Source organism: Glandiceps talaboti, chromosome 17 (genome assembly GCF_964340395.1).
Source record: "Glandiceps talaboti chromosome 17, keGlaTala1.1, whole genome shotgun sequence".
Classification (NCBI taxonomy): domain Eukaryota; kingdom Metazoa; phylum Hemichordata; class Enteropneusta; family Spengelidae; genus Glandiceps; species Glandiceps talaboti.
In genome coordinates, this window is record NC_135565.1 from 8,230,234 (window position 1) to 8,249,263 (window position 19,030).

Below are 19,030 nucleotides of genomic sequence, written 5' to 3' on the forward strand. Positions count from 1 at the left end.
TGTTCTTCATTCAGCCGTAAAGTACTTGTGACCTAAGGGTTGTCACTACGAGTCTAGCAACTCGTAGCAACAGGGGCCCCTTAGGTCACTCGTATTTTCCGTGGCAGAATGAAGAAAAAATATTGGGGAATAATATCTAATTGTCAAAGACAGAATTGAAGTATCACAAGAAATTTTTGTCCAATTCTTATATGTAATATAAGATAAGATAAGATAAGATAAGATAAGATATAGTTATAATTACAACCGTATAGAAAATTGGCAATTCTATTTGGGTACATAAGTGTAATAATTTATATAAAGATATTAAAGATCTCTATAATGAAATGTATATGACATGATAATTTACACTGGACAAGACACACAATAGACAAGTGCTGTACATCAATGATGCAATCTGTACATAATAGGCAACTGAGTAATATGTATGTTTCAATAACAAGAGTGGTAGATTTCTTTTCTCTCTCTCTCCCTCCTATCCTCCCTCCCTCCCTCCCTCCCCTCTCTCTCTCTCTCTCTCTCTCTCTCTCTCTCTCTCTCTCTCTCTCTCTCTCTCTCTCTCTCTCTCTCTCTCTCTCTCTCTCTCTCTCTCTCTCTCTCTCTCTCTCCTAAATTTCCTACTTTCAGTTTCATATATAGCAATTATATCTTTTATGCATTGTGATATATATATATATAGTTTTAGGCCATATTGTGTGATATTACTTGATGTTGATGTGTCATCTGAAACCTCAGAACCATATTGTGTGGGTTTTTGCTGTTAATAGTTGTATTATCAAATGGCGCAAAAATGCTTAATGTAATTGTGTTGATAAGTATAGTCTGAAACATCAGAACTCTTCTAGTTGTACGGATGTTTTTAACCATACTGACTTTGAGAGAAATAATTTATGTCGCCGTGTTGTCTAAAACTCACAATTGTAATGCAAGGATAGTCTTTTAGAGTGTATATGTGATAAGATACAAACGTATCACTTCCTGTATATGAGCCTTGGAGTAGACAGCTGAAAAGTGGAGTTTTGTATGTTTTCATGGAATTGAAAATCCAAGAGTCTTTCAAAACGCCGTGAAGTATGTATCAATTGTGATAAATGGCCATAGACTTCTATTTCATTGACAGCTGCTAGTGCTATAGTTTAGCAAGCTTTAGATTCTAATACGACTTTTATTGTACAATTAGAAGTCTGATTTGATTGTAACTTTTGTTAAATTGTCTAAATCTGCAGTAGATGTGTACTTTGAAGAATTCAGTTATATTATTAGCCATGTTGGCACCATACAATTCCCTTTGACTGTACTTTCAACTGCCTGTAAAAGCTATTTCTTAGATATTCTTGTATATGTAGGCATTTCTTAGCCATTCTTGTATATATGCAGCTATTTCTTAGATATTCTTGTATATGTAGGCATTTCTTAGCCATTCTTGTATATATGCAGCTATTTCTTAGATATTCTTGTATATATGCAGAAATTTCTTAGATATTCCAGTATATAAATTATATGCAGCCATTTCTCATATATTCTCACATGTATACAGCCATTTCTCAGATAATCTTGTATATATATATAAGCAGCCATTTTTCATATTCTTATATATATATGCAGCCATTTCACAGATATTCTGCATAATAATAATATACTTGTACTATACAATGTAGTTCTGATATTGCATATTTTTATGATGATCATAGTTGAATTGACTAGGGTCATGCAGTTACCAGCATATCACACATTTTAACTTTAGATACATAATTATGCAAAGAGATGAAAATCAAATTGTGAGCAATACAGACTAAGTAAGAACAATTGAAAATGAAGTATATGCTTAAGCTAGGAAATCACAAGTGACGATTGAGAACTAAGCTAGGCGTAGGAAGTAACGAGTGATGGTGAACGTACAGTTGAGAAATAAGCTAGGCGTAGGAAGTAACGAGTGATGGCGAAAGTACAGTTGAGAAATAAGCTAGGCGTAGGAAGTAACGAGTGGCGGTGAAAGTATGGTGGAGAAATGAGCTAGGCGTAGGAAATAAAACTAGACAAAGAGATTAGGAGGTAAAGTCTTAGGAAGGAAATAGCTGCAGGAAAGACATAAATCAACGTATCATTACGTTTCTTGCAGTCACAATTTTAAAAAGCTACAAGGCCATATTGATTTTATTCTAAGTTTGCCTTTGATAATGAACAGCGGGGCAGTTTCCTTTACAGCAGAATCGAAATCAGTGAATACATCTATCTCATCAATGACATAATGCACAGTGATGCTATACACCTATCTAGTCTAGCTGCTTTCTTATCAGTTTTTAATACCATGTCCAGTCAAAATATTTCACTACCAGTACACCTGTCCAGTCCACCCAGTGTACTATCAGCTATTGTACCTGTCCAGTCCACCCAGTGTACTATCAATTGTTATACCTGTCCAGTCCACCCAACGTACTATCAATTGTTACACCTGTCCAGTCCACCCAATGTACTATCAATTGTTACACCTGTCCAGTCCATCTAGTGTACTATCAATTGTTACACCTGTCCAGTCCATCCAGTGTACTATCAATTGTTACACCTGTCCAGTCCATCCAGTGTACTATCAGTTGTTACACCTGTCCAGTCCACCCAGTGTACTATCAATTGTTACACCTGTCGAGTCCACCCAGTGTACTATCAGTTGTTACACCTGTCCAGTCCACCCAGTGTACTATCAATTGTTACACCATGTAAGTAGAGAACCAGTGATGTCATATACAGAATCAATTAGATGCAAGTTTAAAACTCACACATACTTAAGTTACAGAATTGAATCCGTTAATCATAGCATAGACATTGAATGGCCACTTCAGAACTCACTGGTGATTTTGTGAAACAGTCACATGGAGTAACAAAGTGTACTCTTTGTAATTAGGAAATACGCTTCACAATTCAATAGATGAAAGTCCTCACTGGGTTAGTTATTAAGAAAGTGTTTTAGGACATGAAAAGAAACTGTCAAGCTTGGGCTATGGTAATAGTAACGAGTATTGTCAGTAAAAGCCCACACATTAACACAAGGTAGTAGGTGTCACTTGTTTTTTTGTGTAGACGACAACTCAGATCAAATGTAAGTGAGACTGCCTGTAGTCTCAGGAGACATGACAACTATTAGATATATAGAATACACTGTATGTTCCATTTATGGCCTTTTCCTGAGTGATTGGCTTCTCTGTGGGATTTACCAAATCATTGCCACTGTTTGATGTAAGAACACGCATGCAATTTAGAGTACAAATATCTCAAGCTGTTTCCATGGTAATTGCTGTCATGGAGCTCAACGGAGTTTGAACTGGTGTGTATCACTTACAAATGTGTGCTGTCCTCTTTACATCAATATGTGTTCTAAAAAAAGAAGACTTTCTGGTTTGCTGGTACTTAGAAAATATTGTAAATCTTGATATATTTGCAACTAGAAAATTTTGTGATTTTGTAGTCTTCAACTAGTTGTAAAAAACTGTTCATTTTCACAAATAACTAAAGCGTGCTCCACTGTTCATGTAGCAAAGAGGCGTTTGAGTCACTACTTGTTTTCGCATGTTTGTTTTCCAGTAAAATAGGCAATTATAAGTCTCTAATAAATTTTTTTTCCAAATTTCCATGAAAAACACACCAAACTGATTTCCCTTGAAATCGAAGAAAAGAGTTAACACAAAATGGTGTTCTTTTTATCAAATTGATTCGTAACAACTATGCTATGTCTAACTCCACAATGATGAAAGGTAGGTGAAAGTACATAAACTTGGACACAAAGCAAGCACCAACTAGTAACATAAACACTATAACAGCTAGTTGTAAATTCATACACTTGACTGCAGCATAATTCAGCATTTGTAAATAAAACCACAAAGTAAATTTTCATTTTTTAATTTTGCAGGTTTTCTTTTATGATTATCGTCATTATAGCATTAACTCGTAATCGCAAGGTAATGATTAGTGTTTCCTTTCATAGTTTTTAGAATCCTGCTAGCTGACAAGTCGGTCGAAATCTAGTAAAAATGTGTAAATTATTGCAGCAACTGGTAGTACTTATAGGGAAACCATGGTAACATGTCAATGTGTGGAACTCAGGGTGATTTATATGAAAACCATGGTAACATGTCAATGTGTGGAACTCAGTGATTTATAGGGAAACCATGGTAACATGTCAATGTGTTGAACTAATGGTGATTTATATAGAAACCATGGTAACATGTTAATGTGTGGAACTCAGGGTGATTTATATGGAAACCATGGTAACATGTGAATGTGTGGAACTAAGGGTGATTTATAGGGAAACCATGGTAACATGTCAATGTGTGGAACTAAGGGTGATTTATAGGGAAACCATGGTAACATGTCAATGTGTGGAACTCAGTGATTTATAGGGAAACCATGGTAACATGTCAATGTGTTGAACTAATGGTGATTTATATAGAAACCATGGTAACATGTTAATGTGTGGAACTCAGGGTGATTTATATGGAAACCATGGTAACATGTGAATGTGTGGAACTAAGGGTGATTTATATGGAAACCATGGTAACATGTCAATTTGTGGAACTAGGTGATTTCATGTAGAAACCATGGTAACATGTCAATGTGTGGAACTCAGGGTGATTTATAGGGAAACCATGGTAACATGTCAATGTGTGGAACTCAGGGTGATTTATAGGGAAACCATGGTAACATGTCAATGTGTGGAACTAAGGGTGATTTATAATATGGAAACCATGGTAACATGTCAATGTGTGGAACTAAGGGTGATTTATATAGAAACCATGGTAACATGTCAATGTGTGGAACTCAGGGTGATTTATATAGAAACCATGGTAACATGTCAATGTGTGGAACAAAGGGTGATTTATAGGGAAACCATGGTAACATGTCAATGTGTGGAACAAAGGGTGATTTATAAGGAAACCATGGTAACATGTCAATGTGTTGAACTAAGGGTGATTTATATAGAAACCATGGTAACATGTCAATGCGTGGAACTCAAGGTGATTTATAATATGGAAACCACGGTAACATGTCAATGTGTGGAACTCAGGGTGATTTATATGGAAACCATGGTAACATGTCAATGTGTGGAAAAGGGTGATTTCATATAGAAACCATGGTAACATGTCAATGTGTGGAACTCAGGGTGATTTATAATATGGAAACCATGGTAACACGTCAATGTGTGGAACTAAGGGTGATTTATATAGAAACCATGGTAACATGTCAATGTGTGGAACTCAGGGTGATTCAACCTACTTCTAAAATCCCTGGCAGTCAACCCTGGTGAAATGAATATTCTACTCCTGTGGATGTGCCTACTTATCTCTGAAGCAAAAGCGTTGATGGCAAATCTGTGTGTACATTCAATAGTATAACTCTTTGCACAGCTTGTCAGTTCTTTACAGAAATAGACTGAAGCACAGAATTGTAATACTAAAACCTAGTGTATTGTTGACTATATGTGTACATTAAGTATATTCAGTATCGGGCTACAATGTTACTATTCATATATAGAACCATTGAGTGATACTCTTGGTCAGTTCTGATTTCCATTACTGTGTGGTTTAGCTGAATATAGAGTTCTGTTACTCTGAAGGGGGCATTGCCAGCAGAGGATTATTTCAAATGTTTGATAACTGTCAGATTGACAGTGTTATTATATGAAAGGGAATTTAAAGGATTCATTGTGAATTCACAACATGTGATAAAAAAGTTGTGACGTTATATGATAACAAATGCATTGTTTCATTTACTGTCCTGTATCTATTATGTAGAGTAGCCGTCAATCTGAACTTAGGTGGAAGTCAATGTACAATATACATGTATAAAACATGCATGGCTGCACTATCTGTTTAAAACTGTTTTGTCAGTCATACATAATGACTTGGTCGTTATATATTGTACATACATGTATTGAATAGTTGATGGTGGATAAATATATTCAACACCATAAACCCAATCAAAATGAGTTTTTGGGTCCGCACCCAAAATCAGCACCTCAATATGATCACGATTTGAATCAGTTTCTTATACTACTTCTGAATACAATCAAATCCTAAATAAGTTAAAATGTACATAAAATGTCTTATTGGTAAATACTTACATTAATTTTCTAAATTAGCAATTTTCAGTGAGTATATTGTTGGTTGTCTGATGGGAAAAAAATATAATTCTCAAGTTACAACAAGGGCAGCTTTAAAGTGATGAGGACTGGGTATTTATTTTGCATTTTTAATTTATTTAACAAATTTTATCATGGCTTCCTACTTGACAAATCAATGTGAAACAAAATGGACCAAGTCTGTGTTTGTAACTCAGAAACTTTGACGGGACTAAGTTAACTTTTTAGACACATGAACTTAAAATGATTCATATTAGCGTAATACATGGATGCACCTATATGGGTACCAGGTATATATTATCACATTTCAAAACAAATACCCAGCCTGAGTCTGACTCTTAAAATTCCTCAGACTAAATAGAAATGATCAAGTAGAAATGAAAATTTACAACTTTTTAGAGTGTATTTAACATAAATTTTGTACACTACAAATTGCATGTAATGTATTATTGCTATGCTTGACTGATGCGTAGTACAATACACATATTGTGTGTCCTACTTTGAATTCACAGTGCAGTACTTGTTTAAAGTGAATAGTAACTCAGACCTAACGGTCACTGAGGTGTGGCCTGATATATTTGTTTATTGACTGGACTAGAGCCACTCATTACTATCACAATTGAACTAACAGAGTTCTAGTTTGTGTTTGTTGATTTGCATTACAGTAAATATGCATCGATAGGTTTGGACTGACAAAGACATTTGTTTACTGGGTAGACAAGAGTTACTCATTGCAGTTAATTGAAATCTTGACTGGAGAACTACTTATCAGAATGTACCACTAGAGGGCAGTGTAACAAAGTACACACACACACAGTATACATGTAAAGTGCTTCAGTAGTACAAATCTACTATTCCCACCAAAACTACCTAATAATGTATGAGAAACCACAAGAGATATTTGACGTTTTTTCTCTTCTCATCACTTGTGGATCTAAAACTGTGACAAAACACCATCTGAATGGAAATATGAAATTTGATCGTATTAGCTTGAAATTATGGTCATATGAACTACTACTAGTGGTGCAAGTATGAAACTGTTACCATGGTTACAAATTAAAAGGGTCATAATCTCATAATAGACTTTATAATATTATGACATAGATGACAATATTGATATGATAATTTTTGAATATGATAATAATGATAAATAATAAATGTTGGTTGTTAGTGCTTTTCCACTCTGTGCTCAAAGCACATCACAATATTATTACCCCTAGCATGGGTCTATAGCAGTACAGCAGCCCTTTATACTTCCTCAACTCCCTTTGGGAGCATACAATCCATTGCAGCCTATATAAGATCACATTACAAAGTCTATCATACCAGGTTGCAACCTCTATCCTAGCTACCATGGTAATTTTTGTGTTTATGGATGGTTGCGATATATTGTTATTATTGTATAGGTAACGGACAGTAATATCAAATGTTTTTGTAGATTTTGTACACATATAGATTCTACCATGGATCCTGGAGTTAGAACTCCCTGGATGTAACTGTGAAATGCAAAATATTGAGAAAAAATGTAGTGAAAATATGAAAGGAATATAGTGTAAAAGTTGAGGAAAATGTCTTGTTTAAATTCCAAAAATGAACAAAATTTTACACTTAACAAGGTATAGGTAGTTTATTTGCGTTTCCAGGTCCCCGGCCCATTTCAATCAATCAATCAATCAATCAATCAATCAATCAATCAATCAATCAAAAGAGTTTGTATTAACGCCAAAATCCAATCTGATGTAATGTTCTATGGCGCTGAACAGGAACAATAGTAGATCAATGTGAAAAGTTAGAGAGCTCTACTTGCAAAGAAGTTACACTTTAAAATTTTAAGTTAAGGCTATTAATTACAAAATGTACAAAAAGTAGAAAGTACAACATAAACGTATAAATAAAACTAAACTAATTTCAAATAAAGTGTTTATTATTATTATATACTACAGACTCAGCAGCTTTTAAACAAAATCTCATACAATAAGTTACATATTTCAAATTACAAATTTGAATATTTCTGTTACCAGTACATGCATACATGCATACTGTCACTATCAATGTTATTTACTACCAGTAGCTGGTAATCCATTTATTATTTCATATCATATTGTCATTAATTTCACCTTGATAAATGAAACTTAAGGTAACAGCTGTAACAGGCTTTGATAATCCTGTGGAGTTCTCATTTCTATTTTGCATAATTTGCTATATGTCGCATGTTTGGCCGTCAGCAGTTATAGCGCCCTCTATAGTTTATTTTAACAACTTGAAAGCATACTGCAGAGACTCATTGTCTTGAAAAATTTTGTCTTTCAGAAAATTTACTAATTTACATAATGATTTATCAGACTACATGTACATGTATATCACATCATATTAGTATTACATCACATCACATCTGACATGATCACACATCATCACATCATATTATATTATATCACATCACATCACATCACGTCAGATCACATCACGTATCACATCACGTCATACCACGTCATATCACACCACATCACATCACATCACACCACATCACATATTTCATAGCATCACATCATATGTCATAACCTCACATCACATCACATCATATCACGTCACATCACATCACATCACATCACGTCCCCATGTCACATCACATCACATCACATCACATCACATCACATCGTGTCACATCACATTACGTCACCTCACGTCACATCACATTACATCACATCACATCACACCACATCACACCATATTTCATAGCATCACATCATACCATGTCATAGCATCACATCACATCTTGTACATCAACATGACATCACATCAGATATCAAAGTATCACATTACATTACATGCCATCACATCACATCACATCACATCACATTTCATAACATCATAACCTTTACATGTACCTCACTAAAATTCACAATTTGTTGGTAACACAGTGAGATTACAGTCATGACAAAAACAAAATCCCGGAAACTAAACTGAACTTAATTTCCTACACAATATATTCAACCAAATCAAGAACAATTTATTACAGCCACAAAACAGAAACCAAACAGAATTTAACGACATCCCTTAAAACCCATGAATTAATGACTACCACTTTCACTCAGTGTTGTACACTAAAGACTTATTAAGATATTATTTATCAGTTTAATGATATACTGTCGGATCACATATAATTCGTTATTTTTATGCATAAAAGATGCAGCGATTATCCATTATTAGCTTAGGTACCCAATATTTCTTTCAGAGCTCTGACTCTGTATGATCACATCACTTTTGTGACAACATAAACAGAGCCATTTATGATAGAGTGAACAAGAATCTGTCTGTTTGTAGTTGAACGTTCTCAGCTTATCAACAGCGCCCTCTATCATGGAGTGAACAAGAATCTGTCTTGTCACTTTGTAATTGAAAGTTCTCACCTTATCAAATTTTGTTTTTTTGTATTGGTTGAATTTCTAATTCTAGGAAAATTAATTTATTCTCTGGTAACTTTAGCAGCCAATCAACTTCCTATTCAAGGCTGGAAATTAATTGTAGTCCCATGCCCACAGACTACCAATTCTTGTCATGTGGCTACCATAATTTGCTGATGGTAGCCCACTCAGGCTAACACTGATTATGTGATGAAGATGGAAGATTTATGGACATGAAAGTATTTTAATAGCACATATATTTCCAATAGAGGAACTCTGTTTTCAGTTCTGGAATATGGGACTACAGGTCACAATCCTTGGGTTACCACTTTCTGAATTTGGTGCCCACTAGGACTACCAAAGACAAAAGTTAATTCCAAGCCCTGTCCTTGTACCATTACATTAGAAAACATTCTTGACCAATCAGCATAGTGTTTACATACCGTACTAATTCCATCCACACACCAATGAGACGCATGATGTTATTGGTGTTTCAGAACAACAGATCATTAAGAATTTTGAATTTAAATGACTGAAAAGTGAAATTTATCTCAGAGATTTTACAACTATCAGTGTATCACAATGTATATCATCTTACAGTACATGCATACACAAGCCAAGTTGTACATCTTTGAATACGAAATATAGAATTTGTACCCTGGTTGTACTTCATCACAAGAATGTGCATCTACACCAGAGAGGTTCTGCAATTCTCAAAATATGATAATTTTATTATCTCAGTATTTTTCTCCAATTACCCAGAAAAGACCATATAGGCGTTTTGTCACTACTTATTTTCCAATTACTGATATGAACTTAAGTTTCCCCTGGAAGAATAATGTTGGGGAAAACTGACACTCTGGCTGATGAGAATGTGCTTACCATTGTACATCATGTCAATTTAGAGGTATTGTATTTGAATCATATTTCAATAGGCCTTTGCAAAATATGGCATGGTGGCGCTCTACTTCCTGTCTGTGTGTACCTTGTATAGGTTACTCGGTTAATCATAGAGCATTGCTGATTTTCTCAATGTCTGAGCAATGCTAGTCTTCAGATAGTTCTCAAAGATCTATTTTTTACAAATTACTAGACTAGTACACTGTGTTCATATATAAAAAGGCATTTTAGTCACTACTTAATTTATTTTTGTGGTTTTTGTTTTTTAGCGCAATAAGCGAAATTATGTCTGTAGCGGAAATGTCCAGTTTACATTGCAGTTTTTTTCACCATATTACAGATACACACAAATATATTTACCCTCACGTGACTATGCAGGGTGTACGATATTATGATTGAGTCATTATTTTTATGAAAACAGTTTCAAAAAATGTTCTATTCACAACCTTGCAGTGCATACATGTATGCAATTTACCCACACATCAGTCCTTACATCAGCTAAATGCTTACCTTGAAGTTTGAATTACGACTTTATCCATCCATAAAATTCATTACATCTCTTTTCAATATATATAAGTGTATTACACTAATTGTATTAAAATTGTAAATGTTAGCAAAACTCCGTCTATTACCGATTAAAGTCAAAATATTCAGATCAGCGCGTTATTCATTAATAATTAAAGTTTCACCTTAATTTAATTCTTCAATATAAAAAAAATTATGCTCCGTACTTGTGGATCAAATCGATAAAGTTATGTCAGTTATCATTATCATCAGATGGTAGCAGGTTCTCCATGGAGACATCGCAGTTGTGCTGTGTTCTCACACAGTAGCTGGTTCTCCATGGAAACATCGCAGTTGTGCTGTGTTTTCTCTTGCAGTACATTCATTGGGCCATGGAAAATGAATATTTGTGGTAGAAAATGAAACTCCATTTCTTTGTGATTCTAAACCTTTTTTTTAACAAGGTTGTAAAAATTGTAAAACTTCCCATATTATAATCTACAGGCTTTTAAATATTTATGATGCTGATATTATAAGATTTCATTAGAATCAAAGGAATTATTTTGTTAAAAAAAGGAAAAACATTCACTGATAAATATTGACCTAAATTTTGATGTACAATGTGTGTAGGTATGTGTATGTGTATGTGTATTTGTACGTATGTACATACATACGTATGTATGTATGTATGTATGTATGTATGTATGTATGTATGTACATGTATGTATGTATGTATGTATGTATGTATGTATGTATGTATGTATGTATGTATGTATTTATGTATGTATGTATGTATATATGTACGTGCGTATGTATGTATACATACATACATACATACGTACGTACGTACGTATGTACGTACGTACGTACATACATACGTGTGTGTGTATGTATGTATGTATGTATGTAAGTATGTGTATGTGTGTATGTATGTATGTATGTATGTATGTATGTGTGTGTGTGTGTGTGTGTGTATGTATGTATACATGTGTGTGTGTGTATGTGTGTATGTGTGTGTGTGTATGTTTACATGTGTAGCTATATCACAATGTCTAATATTTATATATTATTTTGTTTGGGGCCTTAAAGTATTTGTTTGATAGTAAAAGAAAACAAACATCGACAGAATTACACCTAAATTTTTTATGCATATCTGCTATTAGAATCATTATATTATTATGTTTGGTTATGGCTAGCAAGTGTTTGATGGCTAAACAGAACATTCCATCTGTCATCTGAAATTTTGATATGCATATGTTACTGTAAACACATAGATTATTTTGTTTGGCTTCAGTATACATGTAGCAACGCTCAATAGCCAAAAATAGAAACTTTGACAGAATCTCAGCTAATTTTTGCACATGTATGTTATTTGAAAAATATATTATATATTATTTTGTTTAGGCCTAAAAAAAATAATTATTTGGTTCCAGTTACCCAACCCCACCTAGTTTTTTACTGTTCTACTGTTTTTTACTAAACTTTTTCATTTTCGAGAAAAAAATAATAAAATTGCAAAAATTATGAAGTCTCAAGAAATAGTGGATGCGCAAACTGACATCAACCTAAAAAGACAATATAACACTATTCTTCCAATCTGTAATGGTTGTACATGTAACAGAAAGAAATAAATAACACAGAGACCATTTGGAAAAATGATGGAAAACCTTAACTAGACACTCACACATGAAAAAAAATATACAATAAAATAAAATAAAAAATCGACCTACCACACCTATTCTAAAATTGAGCATTATATTGGAACCACAATTTTTTTTATTAGCCTTATACAGGTCACTGGTGTATGACAACAAAAGGAAAACATTCCATTCCAAACCAAAATTTTTGGTATGTGCACTGGTATATGAAAACAAACATATAAAATAGTCTGCTACAGTATCGCATGTGTTTCCGTGATTGCTAAAAAAAACTGAAAAAAAAATGAAAAATGAAAAATATATTCATCAACCAACTCTAAACGTTGCTATAGTAATATGTTAATTATAGGACCTACAGAAATTACAAAAAAAATGTACTTACTTGTCCTCAAAATAGTAATTGTTTGATAGCAAACAAAACATTCCAGTCAACATGTAAGTTTTGTGATTTTAGACGAAAAGAAATTATTTTCTGTCTTGAGGCAAGTGTTTGATAACAAAAAACAAACAAATACAAAACAAAATATTCACTGCTTAAAATTATTATTAATAGACTAACATATAACAAATTATTTCGCTGCCCTTAATATGTATTTGATAATGATAGTGGGAAAAAAAATGTTTGCTGTCCTCAGCAAGTATTTTAAAATGAAAAAAACATTCAGACATCCACCGGACTAAATTTTGTTCTTAGACATACAGAAATTACTTTGGTGTCCTCAGCAAGTGTTTGATAACATGTCAATAAAAAATGATAGCAATGAGTAATGAGGTTCAACCTCATTGACTGTACGCATCATCATCATAGACTCTGTGTACACTGCGACATGTCGTGTGTTTAGCCTCAGGGGACAACTTACAGGCATTAAATATAATGATGAAATGTAACCTACCCCGTACCAGTATGCATGATATTAATGTCAAACCCGCTCAATTAAAAGTCACTCCCAGTTCATAGCTTCTAGCTCAGTAGAGCTGACTTGCAGACACATCGTGTATTGTGTTTTATCCCAAGGATTAGCCGCTAACCATGATTTTTCTTAAAACCGCACAGAACAGAAGACCTGAGAAAGGAAGACGACCGACCAATATGGGAAAAACTGAAGTCAAAGTGAAGAGGAAACTCAGCTGTGGTGCAAAATGTCTCAAGTTTCTTCTGTGTTTCTTCAATATTATATTCCTGGTAGGTAAAGTAATATTTTGACGAGGGTCACTGAGTACTAATGAAATGATATTTTGATAAATAACAGTTACAGAATGGGGGGGGGGGGGGATCTAATCATAAAGTTACAAAGGCTGAATAACCTTAAGGCTTAAATTGGGTCGGGAATCTTGGTAAAAACAAGACTAAGGTACTCAAGTAGAATTTACTGACTTTCAGTGATACTGTATTTCTGGGTCCCAGTGCATGACAGTATCGACAGTATCATGCTCTGGGAACCCGGAACACATTGTGGAACGATCATTTGTAGAAACTGATTTTCCCCACCAAATTCATTTCTGCAAATTAGTGATTTTTGTACTATTTTCAGCACATCTTGTATTTTTACAAAACATTACAGATTTGATGCATATTACTCCATGTCTAGATATATATATCTGTATAAAATGAGGTAGACTTGTACTCACTTTCTTCAAGATTTCGTTTTTTATTTGGTTTCATACAAATTCCCTCAATTTTTCTCTCGAATTTAAGTCTCGCTGTTGAGTGTTTATTTTGCGTTGCCCAGGTGTTTTGCCTTTGATGTCTATTAATTCACTTCCGTTTAGTTCAATATAGATATGTGTTTCATTTCCCACTTGATGCATGTCTTAATATTTGCCTTTTAGATGTCTCGCTTTCACTTACGTACATTTGTACAATATGTAGCCTTTCTTTAAAATGACTTTAGAATTGTCCATAATAGACTCATATTTTCACTAAATGACATTTTGTAAATAACAGAGATGGTACTAACCAAGAATATGAGTCATTTAAATGATTTATGAGAAATTATATTCCACTGAATTATAATATTTGTGTAAATTATAATTCAAATTTTAAGTAATTCCAAATGAAAATAATCTCATGCACTTTGTGTCAAATTTAATTTTATCTTACAGCTATCAATTCAAAAATCCACAATTTAAGACAGAGAAAACAGAAAATTTCCTAAGCATTTTCCCAAGCATTTTCCCTCCAAATTCGTTCAACAAAATTAATTATTTTATGCAAATTTTAGTGCACGTTGTCTCAATTTTGTCTGGAAATCATAGCATCAATGCATGTAAATCAATTCATGTCAAAATGTGTGTAAAGCAAGAAATGTTATTCTTTTCATCAATAATTAGGTTTTAATATTTTGTTCACGTACATCTACATCAGGTAATGATATTGCTAAACAAATATAAATGGCCAAGCGTAACAGGTTGTGTGCATGTAGTGTTCGTCTAAGCTATCTAAATAGAAGTATTGAATTATGTTACGTAGGATGAAAATCAATACATGTACATTATAAGTAATATTCACTTGCAATTTTAGCTTCAAAGAGTTTGATAGATGTTGCGACCTTAATAAGATTAACGTTCGTGAAAAATGGCGATAAACTGACAAGATATTAACACACTCCAGCAACCATGAAAAATGGTGATAAGGACAAGGAATTAAAAAATGCTCCAATGAACCAATGCATCATGCACTTTCTGCATAAGTGATAAAAAGAAAATTGACCCGTCAAATTTTTATGTTGTCTGAGTTCGTGACATTTGCAGTTTATATTGGGTTTATTTTTAGCCTGCTGTTACCGTGACAAACATGTCCACTGACATGTAAACATGTCTACTAATGTGTCCTTGTCAGAGGAGATTCAGTACCATGTAAACAAACTCCTGACAGCAGTATGCATGTATGTCCTTGCGTATTGAGAAACTTTATCCTTGTAGTGGAAGCCACAGATAATTACATTCCAAAATGAATTGCAAACATTTCACCTAGCTGCTAGGTTTATATACATTAGGTCATATATCATGTCATGCTGTCCACATGATAATTTAGATGGTGAACATACAAACTGAACATTACAATTTCAAATGGAGAAATTTTATAATGTATAGGCCTTATAAAAAAATTGTGTGGTACTGATTACGCTCAATTTTAGAAAAGATGGTTTAGGTAGATATTTTACTTTATTTTTATTTTTTTTTCTCTGTAAGCATCCAGTTCAGGTTTTCCATTGTTTTCCAAATGGTCTATGTGTTATTTATTCCTTCCTATCAGTCCCAGGATTCAGTCCCAGGATTCAGTCCCAGGATTTTTCAGTGTATGTGAAAGTACAATCTAAACATACCGATTTTTCAAGCGGACAGGTTTTGTTATTTTCAACTTAGAGGCAATAGATTCACTTCCAAGTTCTCACAGTGTATGTGAACATGCAAACTAAAAATAATAATTTTCAAGCGGATATATTATAATGTCCAAGATAAAGGCAGAGAATTCAATCCCAGGTTCTCACATTATATGTAGGTTAAGTTTAGGCCATATAAAACATACATGTATTACTTTTTTCCTATTTTGAACCAAGTTTTTCTATAGCTCTGTTAGACAACTATTTTTTGCATCTCAATTTTAATCCTAGTCGAATCCAAAGAGGGCCTTTTAAATCCCTAAAGCTATTCCAAGACACTTGCATATATAATATATAATATAACTTTATTGCCATTTGCATAAAAATACATTGGAAATTGGCTTTCCACATGCACTCATAAAAAGAGGTGAATGAAATTGAAAACTAAAGATTGGAGAGAAAACAACAATTGAATAAAACGTAGCAAATGAAAATGCAAGTGTAAAGTAAAAGCAAAAGATAAAATTGATGTAACACGTCAAATGATTCAAAATACACATGATGCTACAATGCTGAGACAAACATAACACTAAAACAAATGGTGAAATATCCTAGGATATGATTATTTAGGTGTTAAATCAAACTGAAAACAATAATTTTATAATAGATGTATAGTCATATACATATATGCATATGGTTATTTAGATGGTGAAAACATAGACAAATAAAAACTGTTATTATTACTATTTATGATATGTAGAATATTAATAGATTGCTTCCATATTTGCATATATATATATGGTGATTTAGATAGTGAAAAGAGAAACGGAAAATATTAATTTTTATTATGATGGAATTTATTATTTTGAGGTTAAATGCCTCATTAAAACATGATAGATTACTCCCATATACAAATTAGCATAATGGAATACGCATATAATTATTTAGATAACTGTTATTACTGTAGATAATTATGATATTTTGAATTGCCTTGTTACAGAACAATAATAAATTGTTTCCACACAATGCATATATCATGCCTATATGATGATTAGGTGGTGAAAAGAAAAACTGGAAATATTTTATATTATGATGGATTTTATTATTTTGAGGCTAAGTGCCTCGTTATAACATAATAGATTACTTCCATATATCATATGCATATGATTATTTAGATGGTGAAAACACAGAAAAATGATAACTGTTATTATTATAAAATTAGTATTTATGATATTTTGAATTGCCTTGTTACAGAACAATAATAGATCATGTCCATACAATGCACACATCATGCCTATATGATGATTTAGGTGGTGAAAAGAAAAACTGAAAATATTAATCACACGGAGCCCGCAGGTGCTATGTTTGCCAGGCCTGGGTGACTCTGGGATAGCCTGTGGACTGACTGGGAACGCCACAGCAACCTGATATAGAGTGTGCAGTATAGCCCTGTCATGTACATGTAGTCCCAAACCCGAATGGATCTCTGTAGCATTTGTATGTGTTTGTTTGTATTTGTCTGCATAACAGAATAATCACTGGGAGGAATTCCCAGCACACAAAAAATTAATTTATGTTATGATAGATTTTATTATTTTGAAGCTAAACACCTCTTTAAAAATTGATATATTGCTTCCATATATCATATGCATATTGTTATTTAGATGGTGAACACATAGAAAAATAATAATTTGTATTATAATATTATAGATATGTTGAATTGCCTCATTATAACATAATAGATTCTTGCCATATACAATGCATGTATCATATTACTTAGATGCTAAATTTGAAAGCTGAAAATACTTTTGAGAGAATAGACTTAAATAATTTTGAGAGGACCAATGTCGGTACTCAGAGGTATTTTCACTCGTGCTTGCAGTGTTTTCTGCAGCACTTTTACTTGCTACATGCTCATAATGAAAGTATACTGCAGAGAATGCTTGTACGAATACCCGGAGGACACCACACTTGCACTCGTGGGTTTCTGTCTTAATATTTTGTGACATAAATGATAAAATTATCTCTTTGGAATCTATTAAGCAACTACTATTCTATTGTCGCATTTGATAAATTTTATTTAAAATCTTTAAAAAAACCCACATCAAATACAGTATTAAAAATGCATAGTTTTATCATACCCTAGTTGCTGGCCGGCTGACAATGAGTGGATTTCATTGTACCCTACTTGCTAGCTCACAATGCCAGGATTGTATATCTTAAGTGGCCAATTGAGAAAACTTGTTATAGTTTCACATTTAAATGGCATCTTACTAGGACACTAGAGATCCAAACTAAACAAAGCGGTAGAAACATCAAAAGAACCAATTTAATATTTGAAATTAGCAATTTCACTAAGGAGACATTGAAAAGATGAAACCATCAGGGAAAGGATATAGAGCAGACGCTACGTAATTTGAAAAGTAGAAAATTGATGATTAATTTTATTATAGTATTTAACATGATTTGTTAGTGAGTTGGTTACAGCAAGACAATAATTTAAGTTGTCATTCATCTGAATGTAGGAGAGTGTAGGGTGACAGCGGGTGTAGTATTATAGGTGAGAGTGTATGCTGATAGCTGGTGTAGCGGTATAGGTGAGAGTGTATGCTGATAGCTGGTGTAGTGGTATAGGTGAGAGTGTATGGTGATAGCTGGTGTAGTGGTATAGGTGAGAGTGTATGGTGACAGCGGGTGTAGTATTATAGGTGAGAGTGTATGGTGATAGCTGGTGTAGGGGTATAGGTGAGAATGTATGGTGACAGCTGGTGTAGTGGTATAGGTGAGAGTGTATGGTGATGGCTAGTGTAGTGGTATAGGTGAGAGTGTATGCAATCTGATTAAAATCCGATGTAGATGTCGGCTAATCGTGCATTGCTATCTAACCATCGTTATTTAGCTTGAATTGACCTTCGTAGTAGATGTTTACGTTTTTAGCCTGATCGCCTCCTCTACGATCGTAAATATCTACTACGAAGGTCAATTCAAGCTAAATAACGATGGTAAGATAGCAATGCACGATTAGCCGACATCTACATCGGATTTTAATCAGATTGAGAGTGTATGGTGACAGCTGGTGTAGTGGTATACCGTAGGTGAGAGTGTATGATGATG

At 33.5% G+C, this 19,030-nt stretch overlaps 1 protein-coding gene across 1 annotated transcript in view; it reads left to right on the forward strand.

The window, feature by feature from the left end:
• LOC144447988 (CD151 antigen-like) overlaps positions 1-19,030 on the forward strand; it is a 78,597-nt gene that overhangs the window by 39,695 nt on the left and 19,872 nt on the right. Inside the window, exon 2 of the mRNA XM_078138127.1 lies at positions 13,648-13,776. Coding sequence (XP_077994253.1) covers positions 13,684-13,776 — 93 coding nt within the window. The 5' untranslated portion in view covers positions 13,648-13,683. The remainder of the gene's footprint in view (positions 1-13,647; positions 13,777-19,030) is intronic.